General features: G+C 56.0%; 1 protein-coding gene across 13 annotated transcripts in view; it reads right to left on the reverse strand.

Annotated features, from left to right (window-relative positions):
• The window catches only part of TLE3 (TLE family member 3, transcriptional corepressor), a 45931-nt gene extending 19382 nt beyond the window's left edge, over window positions 1–26549 (reverse strand). For 8 of the 13 annotated variants that reach the window (XM_072739030.1, XM_072739025.1, XM_072739028.1 and 5 more), the window contains exons 1-6: window positions 26256–26549; window positions 25544–25644; window positions 24980–25043; window positions 23959–24003; window positions 5350–5412; window positions 3739–3843 (exon numbers count right to left, since the gene is read on the reverse strand). In XM_072739030.1, coding sequence (XP_072595131.1) covers window positions 3739–3843; window positions 5350–5412; window positions 23959–24003; window positions 24980–25043; window positions 25544–25644; window positions 26256–26279 — 402 coding nt within the window. In that variant the 5' untranslated portion in view covers window positions 26280–26549. The remainder of the gene's footprint in view (window positions 1–3738; window positions 3844–5349; window positions 5413–23958; window positions 24004–24979; window positions 25044–25543; window positions 25645–26255) is intronic. The other 5 variants (XM_072739035.1, XM_072739033.1, XM_072739034.1 and 2 more) reach the window with 1 other exon arrangement.
• Window positions 26550–27539: the final 990 nt, after the last annotated feature.

Genomic DNA, 27539 nt, shown 5'->3' on the forward strand with positions numbered 1-27539 from the left:
CAGTACGCTGCCGGGCTGAAAGAACCTGATGTATTCTGGAACATGCTCTCTCTGCCTTCTTCCTCGTGGAAAACTCAGTCAAGTGAATCCCGTGCATCTACATCCCAGAGTGAATGCAAAGCCCTCAGGCATGGCTTCAAAATACCATGTTGTCTGTGACAAGCTACAATCTCCCTCTTCCTCCTCCTCCTCACTCCACCCCCTAGCTCAAAAAAAAAAAAAAAAAAAAAATCAAGTCAACACTGTTACGTCTCCCACTAATAAATCTCCAAGAGAATGCAAACCAAACTGTCTGGGGGCAAAAAGGGTAAGAGTCCCTCCATCCATCAGGTTCAACGACCCTGGACCAACACAGAGGGATGTAAAAGAAGGTTCTGGAAGTGGTTGCTAGGTCGGCTCACAGGATCTACAATCTGCCTAGGAATGCCTTCTGCAAGATGCTGCTCTAGGGACGAAACCCACCTCATGCACAGGGATCTTCACCCTCTGCGGATTCCTTTCCCAACAACAAAAGGCCTAAAAGAGGACGGGGCCTGCAATAACTAGGGTCTGTCTGCCAGGCCCCGGCCGGCACAGAGGCATCTTCAGACCCGCCTTCCTCTGGGGGATACCTGAGTTCCCCAGTGGCAGGTGGGGGGTGGCGCTGGCCAGGAAGCCTGGGCTCCCCCCAACTGCCACTCTCCCTTCACACCGACCTGATGCTGGATCGCGTCCTCCTCCCCAGGAGGCCCTAGAAGCACTCTACTCCATGGGATAAATAAGCCACGACAGGTGCCCGCACCAGATACACCGAACTGTCGAGCCAAGCGGCGACCTCAGAGTCCTTCCACCCCGGGCCCAAGTCAGCCATCAACACCAGATGAAGCAGGCATGCCGCAGGGACTTACCGAGCCCTCCTCCGTCTTTTCACAACTGGAGAGACTGAGGCCTGGAGGAACAGAGTGCCTCGCCCAAAGCCTCATTCCCGGACCAGGGGGCCGGGCTGCTTCTCCCCCCAGATGGGCAAACCCAACAGCAGCACCACGGGGCCAGGGGGACGGACCACCAGCCGCTACCGAGAGCCCCCCCCCCCCTTCCCTCTGTCACCCTTTCCTGCTGGGCCCAGGCCCTGCCCTGCCCTGCCGCCCCCAGCCTCCACCCACCTTCCCCAGCCTGCTCTGCTCGCTCCTCCCCTGCAAGCCAGGCCGCCCCTTCGCTGGGTGCAGTGAGGCCTGGCTCCCCAGCCGAGCCTGCCTCAGCTGTCCGTATGTAATTCCTGCCTTGTGAGGCTCCGTCAGGCGCGGCGATTAGACGGCCGCCTGCTTAATGACAGGGCGACGGCTGCATTCACTCAGAGCCCGAGAAGCAATTACCTTGGAAATGGGGGTCACAGGCCCCACTCGTTGGCTTTAATTGAATTCCAATATCTGCCTCGAGCTGCCTTGACCTAACTTGTAGCTTCCTAAATACTACTTAAAGGAAGTGGAGCTAATCCAAGCAGCACTTCTTCCCCAATCTCACTCTTTTCTTTGAATTCAGAGAAAAAAAAAGTTATTTTCCTAAGAGGATTTTAATTCCAAAGAGGGAGGCAGAGCGGGAGAGGGGACCCGCTGTGGCCACTGCGTGGATGGGAGGGCTCGCCCTGGACAGGGGGGTAGGACGAGGAGCTGGGAGGGGTGACGTTTCAGAGGACAGAACTCTCGGTGCACTTCCCACCCCCGTGTCTCCCCTCCACCGCTCTCAGAGAGCCACCAAGCCAGCGGCGGACAGGTCCCTGAGGCTGAGGTCCCGGGCAGGCTGCCGGGGGTGCGCGGGGAAGGGCCCTGGGCTGGGTGGGAGTCAGCCCCCGGGCCTCTGGCTGAGTTTGCTCCCGGACACTACGTGACCGTCCCTCGAATCACTTGCCCTCTCTGTAAATCGAGGGCATTGGCAAGATCAGGGTTTCTCCAGCAGAGGCCATCCCGCCACCTCTGGGGACATCCGGCATGTCTGGAGACACTTTGGGGAGTCACAGCAGTGTGTGGGGGCTGCCACTGGCATCCAGTGGGTAGAGGCCAGGGTTGCTGGGGACATCCTACCATGCACAGGACAGGCCCCACGACAAAGTGGCCCCAAACTTCGCAGCGTCTAAGCTGAAGAACTCCGGGGCTGGCTGACCTCAGGAGGACAGTAGACGTCACGAGACTATGGTTTCCCTGTTGGGGTGCTGCCTCCCCACTCAACAGCTAAAGACACTGACCACTAACTCATGTTCCCCTTTCCGGACTCTGCTCCTCCCCAGCACTGCCCGGCTTCAGACCCGGCGAAGCTCCCACGCCCTCCCGAGGCAGCGTTCAGCAGCTGTCACTGGACAGAGACGGGGACAGAGCCACGTACCCGCCACAGGTCCCAACAGCGGGATGGAGCAGTGGGAACCACCAGCCCTGTGCCACCCTGACCCCAGCCTCCTAGCACTGCTGGGCCAGCGACATGAACTGGTGCATTCCCTCTTTTATTAGATACAGAAACTGAGGCCGGCGAAGAGGCAGGTCCTGCCAAGGTCACACAGGAAAAGAACCATAACTAGAATGCGTGTCTCATGGTTTCTGCCCCAGACCAAAAACCCAACTGTCATCATTCATCCCACCCACGCGCAACACTCTGGGACCTCTGGTTCCACCTTGGGAAAAAAAAAAAAAACCATCTCACATGAGAACAAAAGAGAAATGAGGGTCCCAGAATGTTAGGGCTGATGGGACCTTAGCCATTTGGGCCACTGCTTCCCAAGCCTGACTACCCTTCGGAATGACCTGAACAACTTCAGAAACACAGACTCCTAGTTCCACCCTCAGACCTAATGGAAAAGAATTTCGGAGCAAGAGCCCCGGAATCTACATTGTTCAGAAGCCCCTGCTGGGGGGCCCTGACCTAGCTGTCTGTGGATGGGAAGTGGGAAGAAGTGATCTTACCTACTCCCTTCATTTTAGGGACAAAAGGTGGATGGATATACCTGAGGCTAGGAGCCTTGCCCAAAGTCACATGAAAAAACGGTTTCTCCTCAGCTGCTGATCTTAAATGTCCTTAGCCTCACACCAAAGCAGGAGAAAGACGCTACGTGAATCCAAGAAGTGCATTAAAGATGTGAGCCAGATTGGGATGCAGAAGAGGAGAGATCGGGCTTCCTCCTTTCACTGGGCGGGGGGGGGTCCTACCACATGTGGACCTCACAAAGCCCCCCCCTTGGGCATTTTTCCTGCTCCCAGTGAGACAGGACTCCTACAATATCCCCAGCTGGAATTCACAAGGGCGCATGATCAATTCTCAGCCAGGCAGCTCTGTGCATGGCACGAGACCCAAACCCAAATTCCACAGCACATTTCAGATCAACAGTACAGCAGAGACAGTTCTGATCCCAGGTGGCCAAAGAAGGGCAGACCTTTGCCAGGGAGGGGACGCAGGGCAGACAGGCCCCCCCGGGAGGCTTGAGGAGGAGGCTGGGTGTGAGGGTTACCTCAGGGCCCGCCTCCCTCAATGGTGGGGACATCAAAAGCAGGGGGAGGTTGGGGCTGATGAGTTTAGAGATGGATTTGGGGCATGTCGGACAACCCTTCAATTTGGGGGAGCAGGAGGCAGTTGGGGAGCTAATGGGGAGAGAGAGCCCCAAATGGGTCCAAGCCCATGGGAAGCCGGAGCCCTGGGGCCGCCCTTCTTTGAGGCCAGCTAAGGTCAGGGTCGATCTCTGGTTATGGTAAATGAGAGGAATAAAAGGGCTATACACACGGTGAGAGGCAGATTGGGGAGTCCACGTACCCCGATGATGGCATTTAGCTCCGTCATGGTGACCTGCTTGGCACGTTCTACTGCCTGCGCCACCTGCTGCTGGTGCTGGAGGGAAGAGGGAGTTTGGGTTAGATGCACTGCCTTCCCACCTAAAGGGGCACAGGGAGGGCAGCTCGCGACAGGCAGCGACGCAGCCCCCGCCTGAGGCAGAGGACGTCCTCCAAACAGGTGGGACACTTTTCAGTGAGCATGTATTACTTCCCAGACACCTGTTTTAAGGTAAAATAGAAATGAGCCCCCGGATGGCCAACAGTCACCCACCTCCCTCTACACATACAAAAAACCTCCCTCCTGCGCCTCTAAATACGAGCTGGCTATGAGAGGATGTTCCTCATTATTAATTTCCTAAATGCGGCGATGGTACTCATCCCTTAGAAGGGGCGTTCCCGTTTTTAGGAGACGCAGCTAGACGAGTGAGTGGGGAGTCAGGATTTATGTGCAAGGAGTTCAGAAGAAAAGTGTGTAAATCTATAGAATCCCAATCCCTAGCTAAGTAAAGAGAAAGATGAAAATGTCTAGAAAGATAAAGAAAAAGTGGCACGAGGAACCCTAATATAAACCAAGGACTGAGTGTGATACGATGTGTCAATGCAGGTTCATCACTGCAACACATACACCACGCAGGTGCGAGAGGCTGGTAACAGGGGAGATCTCTGTACCTTCTACTCATGGGTTGCTGTAAACCTAAACCCGCTCTAAAAAATAAAGTTGATTTTAAAAGAAGGTATTTTTTTGGTGCGTTCATTCCCTTTGGCCTTGGGATAGCACCTACTTCGTATGTAGCTATTCCCCCTACTAGGCCATAAGCTCGAGGACGTCACTATATCGTGTTTTCACACGGACTCAATCATTTATTGGTTGCCCCTCTGACTCAGAGACCTAGGAGTCCGGGAGGGAGTGGAGGTGGTCACAGCGCCTGAGGGGGCAGAGGAAGCAGGGCCTGCCCCAGCTGGAGTGAGCTCTGCTAGCCAGGATCAGGCCCTTCTCAGGCAGCTCACCTGTCTGACCTACACTAAAGGACGTCCTTGGAGATGCCGCCCTTGTCTCACCATCCACTGGCCTGGTCCAGGCCTCAGGTCAGGGGGAGTCCCTCGGAAGGTATTAGTATTGACTGCTCATGCCTCTAGGGAGGATGCTCTGTCCTAGAGGCTAGGATCCCCCTTGGGTACTTGTTCCATTTATAGGCTCTGCCCCTTAGCACCATCTGGCCAAGCTTCTTGCTCCTAGACGTTTCCAGGTGTGGGAGATGGTCACAGGGAAGCAGAGGCTGGGAATGCTGGTTTGAATGGGAATGGGGGTGGGAGGCAAAGGGGGCACCTGCTGCCCATTGCTCCCCTCCTCCGTGGTCTCAGACAGCGGCAGAGAACTAGTTCTACCGCAGTAGAACACCCAAATGCTCCCTCTGACGTGCTGGAGAAGTTTCTACAAATCCCCAAGTTGTCAGCTTCAGTCCATATGAACGGAGAGGGGCTGGGGCTCCAGGGAGACCCCGCCAGCCCCGGGTTGCACGCACTGGAAAGACAAGGAGGACATGGTTAAAGAAGGTCTTACCTCTTGCGACAGAAAAGGCATGATCTGTGCTAGAATCGTGTTCAATCTCTTCGCAATCTCTGTCTGCAAAAGAAGAGGAGACCGCGTGAAGCTCAGGCAAATAAATCAAATCGCCGAAATGTCACACAGGTAGAAGCGCAAACTCCCCCGAAACTGCAGGCCCCGGGAGGGGCTCCATGCTCTCCCCCCTTGGTTGGCCGCCTGCCAGGAGCCTTGCTAAATAATCCCCAGCCCTCCCCCTGCCAGGCTGCCTACACTTTGTGGTGCTCCAATTTCCTATCAGAGGTGGTCTACGTGTTTGGTTCAGAATATACAGTCGGCTCTTGATGGAAGCCCTAATTAAAAACAAAGCAAAACAAAACAAGAACAACCCCTGCCCCCTGCTCCCCGCCCCCCCCGGCACACCCCAGGAAAATCTATTATGGGACTGAAGTACATGGCGGTGCTGCCCAATGGCACCAGCAAGACAGACAAAGCAGGAGGTGACACGAAGCCCCCAAAGCCACATGTGCCACAGGGCTCCCTGGGATCAGCATCAGACCTGGCCACAGGTGCCTTAGAGGGCCTCCTGCCCCGCTCCACGTTTCACTTTGCCTCTCCCCAACCAGGCTGATCTCTCCCCCACCCGGCCCGACATCCCATCATTAACGTTTCATTTTTTAGGGTAAAGCACTGCCTTCTTGAAAAAGCTGTTCAGGAGGTAATTCGTTGGAACCCTAATCCTTCGGAGAGGTTGATCATGAGCTGACCAATTCTCTGCTCCACCCCCAATATTCCAGCCAACGTCACATTTAGATAAAGATCAACCTGTCTGATCTGCTGCCCTGTCCTATGTGAACCCTCACTCTCAGATCAAGAGCGGTTTTAAAAGAAAAAGAGGGGACACCTGGGTGGCTCAGTGGTTGAGCATCTGCCTTTGGTGTAGGTTGTGATCCCGGGGTCCTGGGATCGAGTCCTGCATCAGGCTCCCTGCATGGAGCCTGCCTCTCCCTCTGCCTGTGTCTCTGCCTCTCTCTCTCTGTTTCTCATGAATAAATAAATAAAGTCTTTAAAAATAAAGAAAAGAAGGAAAGGATAAGAAAAAGAGGGGTGCCAAATGGTTAACTGTGTCCAGACAGGAAGGCCCAGGCCCCCTGACAGACACGGCTCAGGATTGTTTTCCTTATCTCCTGCTGAATCCTCAGGCCACCAGGACTGAGGTCCCAACTCAACTCCGGCTTCAAGGCTCTCATCAGCACACAGCAATCTCCCAGAGACAAAACCATGACAACAGCCTTTAAAAATCTGTGATCATCTGCATGTCAAATGATGCTCGATGAGAAATCCTTGTGCATTTAAAATACAAACAATGCCGTCTGAAGGCTTACAAACAGAACCCGGACCTTGGGAGAATTTCTGGGGCTAGCACCCCCATCTCCCTCGGACCCGTAGGCACTAATGGGGATGCCTCGGGGTGGTGAAGAGATAGGCCATCAACCAAACCGATGGGCTTTGTGTGGCCCTACATCCCGGGGCTGCTGGTCAGTGGCAGGCTCTCATACAGACAGGCCCCACTAGGTGAGGGCCTCCTGCATGGGGACCAGGGATTGCTACTCCCTCCTGAACACTCCGATCCTCAGGAGAGGGTCAGGGTTGTCCTCTGTCATCTAGGGTGGAATAATTCTTCGTTGCAAAGGACCAGAAAACCCACTGACTGCCAATAATGGATCCCACTTCCAAATTCCAGGGTGGAGAGGGAGTATTCCCCTAGGTGAGCCCTCTGGGCCTTAGTGCCAGATTTGCACATGCTGGGTATGCTCCGGTAAGGACACTGGACACCAGGGTTTCTCAGCCTCAGTGCTGTTGATATCGACGCCCAATACTTCCTTGTTGTATTGTAGGGTTTTTAGCACCATCCCCGGGCTTCACCCACTACATGCCCAGCATGTACACTGTAAGGGATCTAGAAGATTACTAAGTTAATTACTGCATAAATTATTAGTCTACGAAAGTGGAAAGAGTTCTTCTCCAATACAGGATCCTTTCTCATTTCTGTTCATCTTCCCTCAACTGATAGTGGGGAAGGGGTCATATATGGCAGGAGCTCTAGGACAATCCGCTAGTCTGCATCTCAGTCCAAACCTACACAGGGCAACACCGTCATTCGAATGTCACATGTTGATGTGCCCCATCAGAACAGGATATATGAAAAACAAAACACAGACATAAACTGGGAGGCCTGGGTGGCTCAGCAGTAGAGCGCCTGCCTTCAGCCCAGAGCATGGTCCCGGGGTCCTGGGATCGAGTCCCACAGGGAGCCTGCTTCTCCCTCTGCCTATGTCTCTGTGTCTCTCATAAAATAAATAAATAAATCTTTAAAAACAAAACAAAACAAAATAGAACTAGGAGGTGGGCGGGCAGTGGCCCTTCACCAACTGGGTGAGGTAGTGCCAATGGAGCCAAACCAACTGCAAGGCCATTTGGTGGGTCTCTGGTTGCTGCTCCCACCCCTGAGCCAGGAAGGCAGACCGGCCCTGGACCTTCCCATTATTTTGGCCAACGCAGCAACTATACTTGCACAACCTCTGGGGTGGGTGGTTATAAAAGGGTTCCCATCTGTCGCTTACTTCCTCCAGCAAACAGGTCATGTGTCAGGGTCTTGGCGATTCCAGGCAAAACATGAAAAGTAGCTGGCCTTGCCCCTCCTCGTACCCTTTAGCAAACATGTGGCCACAGGCTTCCCACAGGTGGGATCTTCCTACAGGGCTTGGTCGGGCGCCCAGCATCCTCTGGCCATGAGGAAAAGAGACCTGCTGAGATTTTCCCATGGATGTGCCCAGTTCCAGGCTTGGCGTCCAGGCCACCAGGTGACCACCACTGGCCCTCAGACGCCACGTGGGTGGCTCAGAGCAAGTTCCTAGTCTCCCCTCATCCACTCCACTGGAAGCAGTTCCTGCCTCCTTCACCCACCTCCCAACACCACAAACATCCAACAAGGGCATGAGAACAACCCCACGCAGACAGGGAACCTTCTGGAGGCCGGGGATATCCTGGGCCAGAACTCAAGGAAGGCCTGGCTGCATAAGACAGCATGACACAGGGCAAGGAGGCGGGCAGGACGGGGGTGGGGGCTGTGTACTTGGAGAGTGCGTACAGTGAACCAGGGCTCCCCTGCCCCTGGGTTTGGGGGGGTGGAAAGCAGGCACATTCCTTCCCCTCCCAGCTGTCACTGTATGGCTAAGGCCTGCTGAGGAGTGCCACTCCCCAGCTGGTCTCCCAGGGGGCAGGAGGCACAAGCAGGGAGTGAGCCCCACCCATCTCTCCATGGGCCACCCCCACCCTGGGAACGGCTTGGCACACTGCTGCATCAAGGAATGAATGGGAAGACTAGGCCCTCATCAATGACTTTTCTTTAACGTTGATTTTTTTTTGGAGGCCATGAAGGGGAAGCTCCTGGAAATCCAAGCTGGCCAGACAGAGCCACTCTTAACAACAACAACAACAAGGGTCGCTGCCATGCACCTCCCCAGCTGTTCCCAAGCACCTCCCAGGTGTGCGCTCAGGGTAACTCTCCGCGCAAGGACCTGGCCACGACCATCTCCACACCTCAGATGGGGAAATGACGCCTGCCCCGCAATGTGGCAACCTCACCAACGACTTCCTACCAGGGAACCCAATTTCGACATTTTGAGAGAGCTCAGAGAAGTATTTCTGAAAGGAAAGCTACCATCAGGGTTAATCATTGACAGCATTTCCGATGAGAACAGCTGTTAAAACAGCATTTGGTCCAACTCAAACAAGCCCTAAACATCCACTTCCAAGGGGGGAGGGGGGAGGGGGATCAAGACATGGGACTTCCACAATTGGGACAGGTCACAAATCACAAACTGGGACTGGATGGCACGCGGGAAGGCGCCCCTTGGCAATGCTGGGCACCGTGTTCTCCGGCCTCCTCCCCAGCCTGCCCTCCACGTGGGGCGCGCAAAGCCACCACCTGGGAGCCAGGTCCTCAGATGGGAACCTGGGAGAAGGTAGGTGCCAGGTGCCGGTGGCGGGAAGACCACAGCCTTTGCAAAGAGGTGTCTGGGGAGGCGGGTGCGGCCTTTGAAAGTTTCTTTTCAAGTGCGGTTCAAAGAAGGTAGCTTGGCTGGTGGCAAAACATCTAGAAGGAGCTTGTCTAGCAGACGCAGACGAAGCGGTTCGGGGAGGAACGTGCCCAGAGACCCTGTGAAGATTCGGAATCTGTGCTCCCAACTGGGCGCAGAGAGTAACATCTGCCCCGCGTCTCCGGCGGGGTTGTTAGGCTAATAAATGACGAACACAAGATAGTGGGGGGCAAGTGTAATTTCCCAAAGAACAATCTGCTCAGCGCGCCTTAGCAGCTCCTGTTTGCGTGATGATCGTCGCATGAAAGCAGGACCGGCGAACATTTTGCTGTAAAACCGAGGGGGCTTGAACATTCTGGAACTTCGAGTCTGACCACACTCCCACGTGCGTGGTGCAGTCCAGCGGCTCACCAGCCCTGGGCCCCGGACCAAGGACACAAAGGGGGGGAGCTGGACTCTGTGCTTGGTCCTAGCCCCACAGCATCCTGCCAGTTTTTGATCCCTTTTTTTTTTTTTGGAAAATGTAGCTGACTACTCAACACAGTCCTTGGCCACTTCCACCCAATGGTTTCCCTGCTATTTTTTTTTAAGATTTTATTTATTCATTCATGAGAGACACACAGAGAGACAGAGAGGCAGAGACCCAGGCAGAGGGAGAAGCAGGCTCCACGCAGGGAGCCCGACGTGGGACTCGATCCCGGGTCTCCAGGATCACGCCCTGGGCCGAAGGCAGCGCTAAACCACTGCGCCACCAGGGCTGCCCCCTGCTATTTATTTTAAATGGCCCCGTGGTCTATACATCTCATTTTAACCTCAGCCAAATGAAAACAAGGAGAGGGAAAACCCTGCCACTGCAAAGAGCATGATAGGACCCAAAGCCTCGCAGAACAAACCTGGCTTCTCCCCCCAGCTCTGCCTCCCTCTAGCTGTGTGGCTTTGAGGAAATTGCTTCCCTCCTCTGGGTCTCAATCCCCTTGTGTGCAAAACAGAGTGGCCACGCGGCGACTTTGTAAGATCCAGGAGCTGTCATTTAGAGTTGTAGCCTGCTACCCCTCCCTGCATGGCTCTGTGACCTATCGTTCATCGATAAAGCTCAGTAAAACAGAGGTGGCCTGGCAAGAGCAGAAGGGATGATGAGAAAGAGAGACAGCCACCTCAAGATGTGGCTGGGGTGCCACTGGCCTGGGCTCCATCCCCAGGACCGGTCTTCACAGCACAAACCATTCAAAAGCAGGTGCATCTCATGGGTCAGTGTCAAGCAGGCCACTGTAGGAAGGGCTCGTCCTGCCCGCTGGGGCCATGGGTTGGGTTGCTCCTCTAGAAACCCATGGGTATTTGGGGTGGGGCCTTGGTCCACTCCGGGGTTCTCGAATTTTAATCAGGTTTTACCCAGTTATCTGACTCAAGTCCTGGCATGTGCACGGTGAGTCTGCTTCATCTTGAATTAAAATCAGAGGGACACAAGGGCAAGTTGGGGGCTGTGCAGCAGGCGGCTATGGAAGCCGGGTGCCATGACCACAAAGCAATCAAATGTTGGAAGATTCTGGAACAATGCGCCAGAGTAATTTTAACTTAAAATACCCCATTGCATGTCCCAGGCAATTCTAAATTGATAGATCCTCAATTATTCGACTATAACATGAAATTCCCTGCCAGGCAGTTTCTCCCCACACTGAGCTTGGACAGCTCTGAAATAAAGCAAGTGGGAAGGCAGGCCAGGGACAAAGACGAGGGCAACCTCCTGGCAAAAGGCAGGCTCCCGACCCCGCTCCATCCCCGCCGCGGGCTCTAGAGGAAGCCAGTACCAGCGTCTTTAAGGAGGGGCAAATAAATGATCCACTTAGCAGCCCAGGGAGATAATGGCCCCTGCTTCTGGAGGGGCTGGGAGGGTTTACATCACAGATCACTCAATGACAGGTGAGCCTCCATAAAGGCCCTTTTAGCACTGACATATTGATCAAATTATATATAACTACAATGCCATTAAATATTTATGCCTTCTGAGGAAGCCTGCTGAATTCTTTATGCCAGGAGGGCTTGATACAAGCAAAGGCCTAGCCCAGTGTGACCCTGAGGATCTGGCTCCTGAGGGAGGGCACGGGATGTTGGCACTCTGTGCCCTAGCCCAGGAGCCCTTCACACGATGAGGCAGGCGGTGAACCTATGACGTGCTTGCCCCCACCCAGCTAAGACAGGTGAAAGGTAAGAGCTGGGGTCTCGGGGCTTGGGCTGTGACCCTCTTCCACGTGCCCCCCTGGAATCCCACCTTCCTTTTTCTCTGCCTACCAGAAATCTCTGGCCCTTTCTTCCAAGAGTCTAGGGAGCAGGGAATTGGGAATGATGAAGCTGAGCAAGGGGGAAGAGCGTGGGGGCGGGGGAGGCGAGAGAGGAGGCATCTAGGCCGCAGACCCTGCAAAGAGCTGGCAAGACAAAGTCTAGAGCCCTGCACTCTGGTCCCAGATCTGTCCTGCACTCTGGCCGCAGTTCCCACTGCATGAAGGAGGCAGATTTGGGTGCAGTATAAGCATCAGAGCTCTCAAAGATGCATCAGGTGCTGTGTGAGAGCGAGCACTCCGTCCTTAGGAGCATTTCAGTGACCCAACAGGGACACAGGGTTAGACACCACTCCATGGGAGAGACCTGGGCCTAGGTGACGGCAAAGTCCCTCCCTGGCTCTCAGACTCTATGACTTTCATTTCTCAGACTCTCAATTTCCATCCACCGGGCTTCCTGTTAACAAGATCCAATAATCTTTAAATATTTGTTCACTTTAATTTCTTGGTTCCCAAACACATTAAACTCTGCTTGCCTCCCACCCCCACTCCAGGGGATGGCCCTCAAAGAGCTTGCTTGTGTAGACAGAACAGGGAAAGCCTTTGCAGATTAGACCTTCCCCCAACACTGCCCATTCATCCCAGGCGCCACTCCCCCACCATCCATCCCTGGGCCCTCCGTCCTCTCGGTCCCCTCCCACCCCTCCCTCCCCTCAGATAACCCTCTGCCTCCCTCCCCCACCTTCCCAGACTCCATTGGCCAACTCCCTGCCAGGAGGAAAAATTCTCAATTCATCCCCGTGGGGTTGCCATAGCAACCCCCAGCCACCTAATCCCCCTTGGAACATTATGCAAATCTCCCCTTGCCCCTCAACAGGCTGTAAAAGTCACATTACCCTTGCCGAGGCAGCTCGTTAAATTTTGGGGGTCTCCCCGTAAGGTCACCGCTACAAATAAAACGCTGGCTATGACTTTTTAAGGCCAAAGGCTCGCTGGGAAATCCGGGTGGCAGGAAAGGAAAATGAGGTGTCGGGGGGAGGGGACAGGCTGACTGCAGGAACAGAGCCCCATTCTATCCACCCACTGCGGAGTTCACTACCTAAAAGCACGGCCCTCTTAGACTGAAAGGGTCATAGGGTCCTCTCTCTCTCCAGACAAGGATGGCAGGAGTGGTGGCATTTCATAGGCCATAAAAAATCAAGATCGGTTATTCTGAAACTTGTTTATGGGTCGGTGTGGGACCTCCTCCCAAATCACCACCACATTCAACATCTCAGAGGCCCAGAGAAGGCAAGGAGCTGCCCTAGGTCACAAAGCCAGATCTTGGAGCCAGACCTTCGAGCAAGAATTTTCCCCCTTAGAGGAAGGGTTCATACCGAGTGGGGTGGGGGGTGGGGCATTTTTGCTCCCCAGGGGACATGTGACAAAGTCTGGAGACAGTTAGGGTTGTCGCGACTGACAAACAGTGGGTAGAGGCCAGGGATGCTGCTAATCCTAGGGAACATAGGACAGCCTTGCCCCAAAGAATTATCCAGCCTCCAATGTCAATAATGCCCAGACTGAGAAACCCTGATGTGCACGTGGCTGACACACATTTTACCGAATTCTTAAAGGCCTTGACTGGGACCCTAGGATCAAAGTCCTGACATACAGGTGGGTCTTGGGGTGGGACATGTAGGAAGACCACAGAAGACCACACCTTGATAGGGCCTATGGAGCAAATGGGTGGTTCGTGAGTGAAAGAGACCCGGTTTCTAATTCTGAACCTGCCTCCAGGTCCACTGGAGACCACGAGCCAGTCACTTACCCCAGCGAGGTCAGTGCTGCTGGAAGCCACTGCTCATGAGGCCTCTGCTGCAAGGCTGGCAGGCAGACCCAACAAACAGCACAAGGGAAGGGCCTCTGGGAAGTCCTACAAACCTCTGCGACCCCAAGGATCTTGGCCTCAACTCTTTGAGGCCTTTGAGGACTCTACCCTCCCACCCCCCACCGGAAAAATACCTTGCCGAGGCCTTCCTACACGCAAGGGACCTTGCTAAGCAGTTACCATGCATCACCTTACACACTCCTGGTAACGCTGCCTGTAACCACACGGTCCAACAAATGAGGCCATGTGTGCCTCGTGAACGTTAATTAGAACTCAACGTACAGCTCAGCAGCCACGTCTTGAGTGCTCAGGAATCACAGGTGGCTGCTGGCTACCCTACTGGACTTTCCGCTGTTGCAGAAAGTTCTACTGGACAGCACTGCTCTGGTATGCAGGGGTCACGATTCTCCCCAGTACAGACAACTTTGCAGAGGTCACACAGTCAGCCCATGCCACACGGCCAGGAAGTCCTGATGTAGGCCTCAAACCCAAGGTTGTCTGACTTCCAAGCTGGTCACTTAGCCACCAGGACCTGCCACTTCCCAGCTCCTGGTGCTCCGTACAAGATGGCCCAGGATGCCCGTTGAAAACGAATGACTTCTGACGGAGAAACTCAAGAATCCACCGGCACAAAGGTGCCAGGAAAAAGTCTTATCCGGGACCCATCCCACTCCCCACTGATGGATGGTCTGGGCAAGGGGGAAGGTGAGGGAGGGCCAGGTAGAGGTAGGTCCCTGCAGAAGTGGGATCAGACTCCGGTGAGAGACTAGAGAAACTCAAACAGGTGAAGAGACAAAAGCATCTAGAGGGCACCTGCAGGCGCCCCCTGTAAGAAGTTCCTACGGGCTGGGTGCCCACACGAGTGCTGGGTGACATGGGAGCCAGCATCAAGCCAACAGTGAGAGAACTCTGGCAGGGGCAAAGCTGCTCTCCGAGGAGCTGCTGCGTCTCCCCATTTCAGGCTGGCTTGGAGGAGATTCCTCGTGCCTCTGAGATGAAGTGTGAGGGCCTGAGGATTGAGGAGGGTGGGACACAGGGCAGTGCCAACTGCCAACCTCAGTGGTTCCAGTCTTTTCCTAGGATTTCTGCCCTGAGGCAAAGTCAGGCAAGAAAAAAACTGCTGAGATGCCTGGGTGGCTCAGCCTTGAGCATCTACCCTTAGCTCAGGGTGTGATCCCGGGGTCCTGGGATCGAGTCCCGTATCGGGCTCCCCGCAGGGAGCGTGCTTCCCCCTCTGCCTGTGTCTTTGCCTCTCAGTCTGTGTCTCTCATTAATAAATAAAATCATTCATTTAAAGAAGAAGAAGAAGAAGAAGAAGAAGAAGAAGAAGAAGAAGAAGAAAAAGAAGAAAAAGAAGGAAAAGAAAAAGAAGAAGAAAAAGAAGAAGGGGAGGAGGACTGCTCTGCTCTCTCTAGTGGTGAGGGGGCTCAGAGGAAGTGGTGCCCCCTTCCAGGAAAAGCGACAGAACGGTGCAAGAGGAAGCTAAAGCTCCCCTGGGCCCGCAGTCCTGGCCGACTCACGGCCTCCACCTGCTGGATCTCAGGCTCACTCTGCTCCCATCGGGCCTCGGCCCCTCACTCTAGACCCTGTGGGATCAGCCGTGGCTGCTCCGGGGCCCACTGAGTCCGCCCTACCTCCCCCTGGACAGGAAGTTGGATAGTTCCTGTCCCCCACCCCAGGCCAGCGCCTGGTCTCCCCTAGATCACCGTGCTTTTCCCAGCAGAAATCACCACTGGTTCACAAAGCACGTCCCTGATGGGGCAACCAGCTTCACACTTGGGGTCACGAGAGGCCTGTTGAGAGCACTCTCCGGGCTAGTTTTGGGGACTGGGTAGGAAGCCTTCCTTCCTCCAGCCTCTGGTCACAGACTAGCAGGGTGGTGCAGGAGCCCAGAACCAAAGCCTGCTCAGCCAACCAAGAAGCACTCCCTGCCCTGTTCCCCAAGATGCTCCTAGTATTCCCAGGGCTGCAGGCCTGGGGCCAGAACGTTTGCTCATCATTTGGGTCTCCTTAGGACAGAAGATGTAGCTATCCTGGGCAAACTGAAAAGGAACTCCTCCCATTGGGCTAGACTCGCTTTCATTCCATTTTTCTAAAATGACAACAAAAAAGCATCTGAAGAGCTGTGAACAGTGGTCACCAAGGATTTGAAAAAGGGCAATGGGGTAAGGCCATGGCCTGTGGAGCTCCACACCCAGACAGCCAAGGTGTGCCAAGCACCGCTTACCAATTTACCTCCAAGCCACTGACCCCCTCGCCTCCCTGCTACTCTGTTCCTTCTTGTAATCACAGCTCAGCCTGTTCTCTCTTCCCACCCCTTCCTCCCCCGTCTCTGCTTTTCCATCTTCCTCCGAGTGATCACTCTCCTCACCACGTCCCTTCTTCCCTTTGCACCTTGAAACTGTCCACGGTACAAAATGAAAAAACAAAACAAAACAGAACAAAAACTTCAAACTACACTAAACATGCTTTAAAAAAAACGCTCACGACGACACTTGTACGTTTCTTTCTCCAATCACAACTTGGCGGCCAACAGATCTCTCTCAGAAGCCCAAGAAAACCCGTATCCTTCCCCTACAAAGTCCACAATGCTCCACAGAGTCGAGGAGAACCCCAGACTAGAATATTTCCCTCCGTGAGTCCTTGCCGTCCCCCCCCCCCCCCCCCCCCGCCACAGAAAACATACACTGTGCACCCAGTATGGGCCCAGCACCAGGTGGCGCGCAGGGGCCTTGGTGAATACAAAATGGTCCTGTCCCTTAGGGAACTCAGACAGTCAGAATTCCACGTGCACACCCGGGGCCTGCTGCCACGTGCAGGTTAAGGACGCAGCCCTCTGGTGCCCTTGATGCACCCAGGACATCTTCACGCCCCGTGCTCTGATGCTTTCCTCCTGGGGTGGGTTTGTCCTGCACTCGAATGCCTGTTATTTTTAGGTTCCTACAATGAAAATGTCTACCGTGCTTTGCAAACAAGTGCTACGGAAATACCAAAGGTCGATATTATTATAACAGTTCGAAGATCAAAGCTTTCAAATTCTTTGTCCTCAGTAAAGGCCTTCTACTGGGATACTTTAGTGGTGGTGGCAGCGGCGGCAGCTGCCCCAGGGCCCCGGGCCCCTGGAGGGGGTCACTCATGTGGTCGGTGAGAGGAGTGACCCCATCCACACTGAGCCGTTGCCACGGCCCCACAGCCCCACAGCCCCACTTTTGCTTTCCCACTGCTGGGAGCCTGGTTCTTTCTCCACCCTTCAAAGGATGCCATCGGTGAAGGGAAGCTTTGGTGGCAGTGGGGTGAGGGCAACCTCTTCCCCAAAGCCTGTGCTGCATCTTCAGAGTAATGAAGTTGGTTGGGGTGAAGGGGGAGGGAGGTTTTGTTCTCAGGCAAAATCTCCAGAGCTGAGTAGACGGAACCCCAGGTTAAACCCCAAGTCCTGCAGGAACCTCCACTTAAGAGGAATAAACGCCTGCCCTATGGACCATGCTTTCTCGAGGGGCCTCTGCAGGATGAAGAGCCTCCCAGAATCTGCTTAGAAAGGAGCCAGGGGCTTCGAAGTTCCCTGATACGCCCTCTCGGAGTACGTGGAGCTTTCCCCGACAGCCCCCGGCCCCCCAGAGGTGGCCTTCCCAGAAACAGAGGGCTCACTGGAAGCCAGCGCTGCCCCCCCCCCCCAGGTGGTGACATCCTTGGCCAACAGAAGATCTCAAAATCAATACACCGGGAGAACGGCACTCCCAGTCCCTCCCCCAGAAACGCCAGGGCCGGGCCGGGGCGGCCCACCATCAGCAGTGGATAAGGCCTCATGGCCACCAGCCCACCCAAGGGTCCTTGCTTAGTGTGGGCAGGAAATCTGCCCCCCACCCCCGGCCCCTTCCCTAAGTCTGTCCCCAGCCCCAGCCCGAGGGGGAACACGCGGCGTGAGAAGCAAGAGGGAGGAAAAGAAAAAGCCAGGGCAGGAAAGCAGAGCGCAAGGGAAGCCAGCATCTTGGCCGTGAGTCTCAGAGAGCATTTGTTGAAAACAAGATATTGTCCCTTTAAGCATATAAAAACAAGGCCCTCGAGCACGCAGTTCTCACTCTGGTACACAATTATGGGTGCTTTCAGCTGTCTAGCACTCCTTCAAGTGCTCTCTTAAACCAGACTGTCAATGGCATGTTGAAAGCTATTTTGCTGGCTGCTATCATTAATAGCAAAGTGGAGAGAGCTGGCTGATGAGAATTAAATATGGGGGAGGGGCGGGTCAGAACCAGTCATTACGGAATTACCCGTGCGGAGAGGCGGCAAGGCCACTTTGGGGAGGAAAGTGCCAAGCGGCACGCTGGGGCGGAGAGGCAGACGTGGGAGGCCTCCGCCCGCGCCCACCCCCCGGAACCCCCCAGCCGCCCGGGGTGGACGCGGGCCAGCCCTGCAGAGCCAGGAGGGGACAGAGGGAGCCCCGGAGCCGGCAGTGCGAGAGCAGAGGCCCTGGCCATCGCTTGGCTGCAAAATGTCACCACCTCGCCTCAGCCCCCAGTGGCGCCCCACCCCCTGCCATTCCAACTTGTGGCCAGAGAGAGAGAGAGAGAGAGGGAGGGAGAGGGAGAGAGAGAGAGGACCGTCCGCTCCTCCTCCGCTCCTCCTCCTGCTGCCCGGCTTCGCCTCATCAACCCCTGCCCTCCCTCCAAGACTGGGCTCAGGTAACAGCCCTTCGGTGTAGTCTTCTCTGACCCGACTCCCCTTTCCGGGGAAGAATAAGCTGTCCTGTCCTGGGTGCTCCTCCTGTGACACTGGGCCACATTAGCACTTACCTCACTGCACTGCCATGACTTATTTAGATGCCAGCTCCCCAGCGGAGGGAATGGTGTCTTATTCGGCTGTGTAACCAGCCCCAGCCCACACCCAGCACATCCCAGGCCCCTAATAACCGTTTTGGAAGGAATCCAACCCCCTCATTTCACTGATGAAGAAACTGGATGCCAAGCCGTAGGAGGAAGCCTGCAGAGCTGGTGGCCAACCCACAATTAAAACCCTCACTTCCTACTGTCAGAGCTCAGGGAATCAGAATCCCACCCTCTGACAACCTGACTACTTCTACGTAAAGGGGGAAAAATAAAAAAAAAAAATTTAAAAACCAGAGTGTTTACTGAGCACCTGTTTTGTGCTAAGTGCACAGAAGAGACCCCAGTAGAGGGGCCTCCTCCTTCGCTTACAAAAGCGAGACGATCAAGTGTGAGCAAGGACATCACGCGAGGGAGCCAGGTCACAGGGGGAGCCCCATGGAGATTTGGCCTTGACTACCTTTCTGCCTCAGTGTTCCAGTATTTTGTGCAAACAGATCCAGATAAAATACACTTTCCCGGGCAGCCCGGGTGGCTCAGCGGTTGAGCACCTGCCTTCAGCCCATGGCGTGATCCTGGAGACCCGGGATCGAGTCCCACGTCTGGCTCCCTGCAAGGAGCCTGCTCTGTCTCTGCCTGTGTCTCTGCCTCTCTCTCTCTCTCTCTCTCTCTCTCATGAGTAAATACATAAAATCTTAAAAAAAAAAAATACACTTTTCCATGCAGGAGGGGAAAGGGAACTCGTTCCTTGAGTGACTCACTCCTAGGACAAAATGGAAATAAAGGGCTTCTGACATAGACCAGACCCGTCCTATCCTACATGGAGAAGGAGAAATCCAGAGAGAAAGAAGAGCTCTGTGCCCTCTGGGGGATCCTATTCCTGGAAGAGTTCATGAAAAGAGTCTTATTAAGGGCACGTGGGTGGCTCAGTGGTTGAGCATCTGCCTTCGGCTCAGGTCGTGATCTTGGGGTCCTGGGATAGAGTCCTACAAAGGGCTGCAGGAAGCCTGCTTCTCCCTCTGTCTATGTCTCTGCCTCTCTCTGTATCTTTCATGAATAAATAAAATCTTTTAAAAAAATTAAAAAGTCTTATTAAGAAGCCAGGTTTCCCACCCAGGCTCAGTTTCCTTGAGTAAGGGCTGGAGACATTTGCCCATCTCCTAGGTCACCCCAGTGATCAAGCGTATGAGAAGGGAAAGAGCCAGAGCACCACACAAAGCCCGCTCTGTACGGCTCATAGAGGGTGAACAGGGGTCCAGAGAAGGCTGGGGTAGAAGGCAATCTGGGGAAGGGGACTTTGAGCTCGGGAGACCATGGCAGGCCCCCAGGGCAGTGAGAGGAGCTGGGTTTCTGGAGGAAGACTGTCCAGGACAAGAGTGACCATGTAGGAAAGGTTAGGTAGAAACCAGGTCCCAGGCGGGGTGCTTAGAAGCCAGCAAAAAACACTACTCTGGATCTCTTCTTTGCTCAACCCGGATGCCACACCAACAGGCATCCTGGGCACAGCCTTTGTAACCTCGCCACCTGCTGGTTCCCTCTGGCTACCCGCACTTCCAGAAGTGATGGTCACAGAACTTCACCTTGTTCCTGGAGATCTTCCAGCCAAACCCTTAATTACTTAGCCGATGAGAGGGGAGGGACCAACAGAGATTTCCCATCTCTTTCTTTCGCCCCGTGTTCGTGGCCACCTGCACGGCTTTCTGTATCCTCCGGGGGTGGGGGGTGGGGGTGGGGTGGGGAAGTTCACAGGTTTTACCACTTTTACCTCATCGGTGAACCTTACCTCTGGGGTTGCTAGCTATGCGTTCTGTTTATTATGACACACATCAAATCATTGGTTGTGCAAATAGCTGGCAATTCAAAGGGGACTGTGGGCAAAAAAGTATTCAGCTGATATGGTTATACAACCTGAAATGGGGTACTTTGTACTTTGGTATAGTCAGGTCCATAGCCTTAGCCTCTTGAGATGATAACGCAGAAAGAAGCAATGATAAAGCCACAGAGTGCCATTGGTTAGTAAACAAGTAATGCTTCATTTCTTGAGTCTTGCTCAACAGAGACCCGGCACTAATGTGGGACTCGGTGAGCCGGTAAGCTCAGCTCCCCTCCCGGGCCTCAGTTTCCTCATCTGTGACTTGGATGAGAAGCCAAAGGGCATCCCAGTTGCAGGATGCCAAAAGAAAGTTGGAGGAAGGGGTTGCTCCTCTGGGTTTACAGCAAAAAGGGGACTGTAAGGCATTGGCATGATGCTGCCCCAAAGTCCAAATACCCCAAAAGTCCTCTTTTGAAACCTCTGCACTGATGGTGGGGGGAGGGAGGGGGAAAGGGTGGAGACAGGCTGACCCAGCTTCCCCTGCCTCAAACCCAATGCCCAACAGGTGCTCTGGGGTGCTCCTTTCTAAGCTGGCTTTGTGACTGGTGGCCGATGGGTGGCTGACACTGGCCAGCCTCAGCAGGAACAGGTCACCACCATTGCCTCCCTGGCCTCGCTGAATCACCCTTGATACTCTGCCTTGGAAGCAGGGGCCTGGGGGGAGGTGGGTGACCCACTGAAGGCTGAAGCCTGGCCCGTGATTCTGTAATCTCTGCTCTGCCATAATTAGGGAGGTAGGCAGAGGAGTAGGAGGAGAAACCATTTATTACTTCTCTGGGATTTGACGGCCTGGAAAGAGAACGAGGAGGAGACAGAGAAACAGCCAGGAAAGGAGCCAGCCACAGTGAGTTGAACCTCTCGGGAAAATAAAAATGGGCTGGAAGCACCTCATCAGCTGCCCTCTTTCAATACTCGGGGCCCATCTGGCTGAACCTGAGGTTCCCAACTAATAGGCATTTCCCATAGCGACGGCAAAGGAGAGCTTAAAAAAAAAAAAAAAACACACACACACAACAAAAAACAGTGGTGGCGGTTGCTGTTAAGAGGGGGTGTGGTGTGAGCCCGCAGGCTGAGGACCCCCACGCTTCCCAAGATGCTGGCTCTGGAGATCACCTCTTACATAAAGGTAGAGCCAGTCCCCACCCCCACCCCTGAGCTTAAAGATGAAGAATCCAGCCTGTTTGTTCCAGGCAGATGTAATCACACGAACAGTCAAGTCTAGAGGGCAGGACACTGCATGAATAATTCAAGCACTCCAGTCACTTGATTGTGTGTGCAGATAAAACACCAGTCAACCGCTAAACAGGTCAGCTGATAAACTTGTTTGCTCAGGCCTAACCACCATCCGCCAAATGCACCCAAGACCCACACTACAATTAGTGGCTAGGTTCTCTTCTGCAGAACCCTCGCAAGCCTAGGGAGTGGCCGGCCCCATTAGGTCAGGGTTGCATTTCTCAGTTCGGGTTTCTTCACCTCCTTGCCTCTCTGTTTCTCCACAGCCACAGGGCGATTTCACCCAACTCAAAGAGATTGCCATAAACCCTGCAAAGGACTGGGCGCTCAGAGCACGCACCTTCATGCTGGGAAGCAAAGGGGAACTGGCTGGAAGGCCAAAGTGAGTGGGTAAAAGCAGGGTAAAATGCCCCGCCTGGGAATCCAAATGCCTGGCCTGGGGTCCCAGCTCTGCCCCACTGGCCTCCCTAAAGCCTCAGTTTCCTGGCCTATACAAAGGGCGCAAAGAATCCATCTGTCTGCCTCTAGCAGCTGAGAGGATTAAATGAGACCATGTCGCCAAACCTCAGGCATTCTCCCCCTAAGAACCCCCGTCTGGGGCAGAGCCAGAAGTCCCAGATGCACACAGCTGCCCGGATGCAAACCCCACCACCAAGTGCGGTAAGACGGTTAACTCTTCCAGAGTTCAGAGTCTCCCCCTAGACTCCGGGAACACCTTCGCTCCACCAGCCAAGGTGGATTCTTTGTGCCAAAGAACCATCCACTCACAGACGTGGGGAACACCACCCATGCAGACCTCAACATGCAACGACATATTACACCTTAATTACGAAGCTCTTAGAATAACTGCTGCTATAAATTTTAAACCTGGGTGCAATTACCCTCTTTAAACACACCCAAGATACTAAGCACTGAGGGGGAAAAAAAAAGAAAAAAAAGAGGGGGTGGAGAAAGGAGAGACGGTGGCAGCTGGCATAATACCCCAAGGTCCTTGAACACCTGAGACCCCAGGTCTGTGGCATGCGTTCTGACCCGATGGGTCAGGCCTGGTCAGTCCCACCTAAAGATGAGCAGAACCAGTCCCCGGTCCATTCTTCCAAAGAGAAACACCTCTTGGTACAAAGCCGTGCCTGCTTAGGATTTCTGTGGGTCAAGAGGCAAAAACCTAGTAGCCTCCCTATGCCTTCCTGAGGAGCTAATCCCTCAGAAAGCCACAGACTGCCTTCCCACACTGCTCAATAAACTCAGGCCCTTCCCTAGGGCTCATCCAGGAGAGAAAGCAAAACCACAAACTCAAAAGGCTGGCTAGGAAGCCACTGGAGCAGGTGGCAATCTACAAGCATTCCAGGGTCACCTGCCCAGGACCCTGCCCCCCTGAAATAACAAAATTTAGACCTTGTAAACGACTGTTAACGTAAAGTAGAAAATCCATTCAAGTCACGGTCACCAGAGGCTCGAATGAGTCAACAACCTTCTGAGATTTCAAGAACACCAATTGTTAAAAAGAACAACCGGCCTGCGCCATTTATTCGTGCCAAGTCACTTCTAATCGCTGGCCAAGCCAAATTACGGGCAGCCTCTCCTTGGAACACAAATACACAAACAGGCCTCTCCCTACAGCCCAGCCTAGCACCGGGGACTAGTTACTGATATGCACGGAGATAAAGGGTGTTTGTATTTGCTCGGGTTGAGGTATACTGTTATTAGAAGAGTGACAATACGAGGTAGTTTACATATCCATCAAACAACATCGCACTAGCTAAACTGGTTTGACTTCAGGATTTCAAAGCCGAGCTCAACTACCAGCCCAGCCGTCTCAGAAGTCCTGGCGAGGCTGCCCCTGGGCAAGTTCACCTCTCCTTTCAGCTTCCTTCTCCGTAAAATGGGAACCCAGCCGCCTTCAAATTAAGATAGAGAGGAGAAAGCGGCCTCGGAACTGTAAGACGTTAGGGGTTTAGTTGATGTTGGCTTCATGTTTTTCAGCAGTCAGTGGCCTGTTCCCTTAAATTCTGATGGCTCAGCCTGGCTTTTTAGGTTCTTGAAGTTTAATCTTACCAAGGAAGAAAGAACATCACATTTCTGCATGTGGGGACACACACGCACGCACACACCCCTCCTACATTAAAACATGTAAAAGCAGCCAGCCAGCCCCCTCCGGGTTTCAGGAGTTTGTAAAGCAGATCCTGAAGGTATAACTTTCCCTTTGCTCCTTTATCTTCCACCGAGATCCAAGACCAGGGCTAATTTCACAAGCTCGATTGCTAAAAGCTCAACATGTCCAAGAAATCAGCAATGCCTCAGACCCTGCATTTCGGAGCCTGGATCCAGTCACTCTTTGAGGAGGAGGAGGCGGCGGAGGAGGAACAGAAGGACTCATTTCACACAGGAGGGGTGATCAGAAACCCACGTATTATGTGTTTGCAACCATTAAATAGATTTTTTGAAAAAGAAAAGCACTTACCTGCTTGTGCATTTCAATGTTCAAGCCATAGGACATCTCATAGTACTACAAGGAAAAAGAACGGCCATTAACGGGCAACACACTGATCTGTTTCCCCTTGCAAAAATCAGCTTTTCGGGAAGGTTTCTGGCCAAATCCTACTTTCAAAATACATCTGCTAAAGAAGTTCAAAGCAAACCCCACATCCAGGTACCGAGAGAGGGGTTTGAGAGCTGACAAGGGAAGGGGCGAGTGCTGTTCTCATCTGCACAGAACATTATATATGCAGTAGTATCAGGAGCCGAGCCCTCCCTCCCACAAGCACCGCATGTGCCATATATCCTGTTTATACAAGGTTCGGGTTCAACAGGGAATCGTGTGTATACTGGGACCCTCTTGTCCTCTGAGAGTTATTTAGCAACGTGTGGAAGGCCTCTTATGTGGAAAGCAGTGCAGGGAGGGTGCTTAAGTGCCTTCCATGTCCTCTCACAGATAGAGGATTGAAACTCCCTGGAACAGACACTGGGAGAGGGGTGAGAGTCTACCTACCGCCCCAAGGCGGGCCAGACTCTCAGCTGGGGTATCCCTGCGGAGGGAGGGGGGGGAACGGAGGCAGAGGGCTTCAGAAGGCCCCTCCACTGTCACAAAACCCGGGGGGGGGGGGGGGGGGCGGCAGAGGGGAGGAAGGGAGGGCTTCTGTCCCACTCTGGCTAGATCCCGGGCTGCAGAGCAGCAAAGTTTCCAAACACTCCCAGGAGGTCTGGGGAGGGAGATTTCATCCAACCCTGACGTGGGCTGATCCAATCCCATCTTGCTAGCCAAGGCAGGGCAAGCAGCCCTCTGGGAAGCCATGAGCACCCACGAGCACCCACGAGCACCCACGAGCACCCAGGAGCACCCAGGCCCAAGGGGCGCCCCGCCTGGCCCCGGGCGGCCCGGCCTGCCGCTGCTCTCCGCCTCCCTCCTGCCAGCGGCCCGGGCTCCGGGGGGCGCTGGCGGGGGTCGGGGCGCACTCGGGGGACCCGGGGCCGCCGCCTCTCACCATCACGTAATGGCGCTGCATCTCCGTCTTCTCGTTCGCCAGCTTGTCGTACTCCACTTTGAGGCTGCGAGGGCAGGAGGACCGGCTCAGGCCCGGCACCCGCGGAGCCACCTCCTCGGGGGCTCCCGCGCCGCGGCCACTTTCCCACGTCGCGGCTCCCCCCTCCTCCTCCCGGGGCCCCCCGCCCTCCCACAGCCCCGGGGCGCGGGGGGCTCGGGTCCCCACCGCGGGGAACGGGGGAAGCAACTTGCAACTTCCCGCGGCCGAGCGCCCGGACCTCCCGGGGCCGCGGGGGGCCGGGCCGGGGTGCGGAGGGGAGGGGGCGCGGGCGGCCGGGCTGGCCTCCCTCCGACGGCGGCGCGCCCCGGCCTCGCACCCCGCGGGCGGCCGGGGCGCCGGGAGGCGGCGGGCAGCGGAGGGTTAAGGCGCCGCGCTCGGGAAGGGGAAACAAAAGGCGGAGGCCCCCGCCGCCCGCCGCCCCGGGTCGGGAGCCCCTCGGTCCCCACGGGGGCCGCCCCTCCCCGCCGCCCCGGGCGCGCCCCCCCCCCCCCCCACCGGCCTTACCTGTGATACTGAGCTTGCAGGAACTGGAATTCGTCTTTGATCCTGTCACAGGACTCAGCCACCGTGAATTTAAATCCCGGCTGCCCGGGCTGATGGGGAGCCTGGAGCGCGCGAGGACAGACGGGGGAGGGGGCGCGGGCGTCAGCCGGGGGCCCCGGCCGCCCCCGCCCAGGCCCGGAGGCCACCCTCGCGGCCCAGAACCTTCGCAGCAAGTTTCTCGGCCGCCCGACGGGGCGGGTGGGGGGGTGTGGGTGGAGGGGGGCGCCCCAATCCCTCCCCATTGGCGGCCGGGGCTCGCATCCCTCGCTCGAGCGGGGCTCCCGTTCCCAAGTAAGCCCGGGACTGGGAGACGCGGCCCGGCGAGTTGGGGGGGGGGGGGCGGAGGGGGCGGAGGGCGGCGAGGAAACGCGAGCAGTCGGGCTGGAGCTCGGGCGGCCCCCACGCCCCTCGGGCGGGACTGACCTCGCCTCCCAACGGCGCCCCCCGTCCCCATCCCCTTTGTGTGAGCGCGCGCGCACTCACTCACGCGCACTCACTCACGCGCACTCACTCACGCGCACTCACGCGCACTCACTCACGCGCACTCACTCACGCGCACTCACGCGCACACACCCCATAAAGGTAGCAACCAGCAAAATGGAGGTGCCAGATCAACTGCCTCGTTCGCCCTGCCACGATAGATGCTTAAATAAACCGAGTTGCGATTACTCACCGGATGTCTGCCTTGCGGATACATGGCAGGGAGGGGTCGTGATTCCGCGAGCGTGGAAGCGCCGAGGGCTCGGGCCGGGGAGCTGCGGGGGAGGGGGGAGCCGAGCCCGAGCGGGGGGCGGCCGGGACACCGAGAGCTCGCCCCCGGCCCCCCCAGCCCGCTCTCGCAGCGGAATCCCAGAGTCGGCGGCCGCCCCAAGTGGAGACAAAGACCGCGGGGCCGGCGGCAAAGTCGTCGGCGGGCGCCGAGGCCGGGGGCGGGCGCGGGCGCGGGCTTTGTGCGCCTAGGGCTCGGCGGGCTGCGGCCGGCCGCCTTCCCCCCGCTGCGTGGGGCGCGTCAGGGCCCGGGGCTGCGCGGACATCGTCGTCCTCCCGGTGGCTCCGGCGCGGGGTCCCGAGGCGCGGGCCCCCTCCGGATCACTCGGCGCGTCGCGCCGCGCGGGGGCCGCGCCGAAGCCGCCCCAGCATCGGGGGCGCGCGGGGCTGATCCCGGAGGCGGCGCTCGGGGCGACGAGGAAGGCGGCGAGCTCCGAGGTGGCGGCTGGGGGCCGCGGGAGCGCCGGAGGGTGCGGGCGGGAGCCCGGCGCGGGCGCTTCGACGCCCCCCCTCGGAGAGCAGAGCCTGCTGTTCCGTCTGCTGCTGCCGCCGCCGCCGCCGCCGCCGCCGCCGCAAGCCCGAGCCCTTCCCGGGGCCGAGGAGGAAAGTCCACGCTCAGCAGCTGCACAGCGGCCGCCCTTGCATCCCAACTCCGGCGGGCACGGGAAGCCTCCGCGCGGGGGTCCTCGCTGTCCCCGGCTCCAGCGCCGCGTCCCCGGCGAGGAGCGCTCGGCGCCGCCGCCGCCGCCGCCGCCGCCGCCGCCGACCCGGAGCGCACGGGCAGGAGAGCGCAGCCGAGACCGGGGAGCTCTGCGGCTTGCTTCCTTCCTTCCTTCCTTCCTTCCTTCCTTCCTTCCTTTCCTCGGCCCGGCTCTCTTCTCCGCGCCCCGACAGACCCCCCTCCCCAAACACACACACACACACACACACACACCCCAAACACACACACACACACCCAAAAAAGTGCCCCGGACCTGCGGATACCACACACAGACAGGCGAGGGGGACGAGCACGAGGTCTGAACTGCCGCGAGAGCAGTTCCAAATAGGGACTGAAAAGTAACAAAATAATGTGGCAGCTTCGCCCCGCGCCGGCCAATGGGAGCGCGGGGCCCCCACGTGGGGCGCCCGGGCTCGGCCTGCGACTGGGCGCCGCTGGGCGCGACGTCACAATGCCCTCTTGTGTCTA

Source organism: Vulpes vulpes, chromosome 15 (assembly GCF_048418805.1).
Source record: "Vulpes vulpes isolate BD-2025 chromosome 15, VulVul3, whole genome shotgun sequence".
NCBI classification, from domain to species: domain Eukaryota; kingdom Metazoa; phylum Chordata; class Mammalia; order Carnivora; family Canidae; genus Vulpes; species Vulpes vulpes.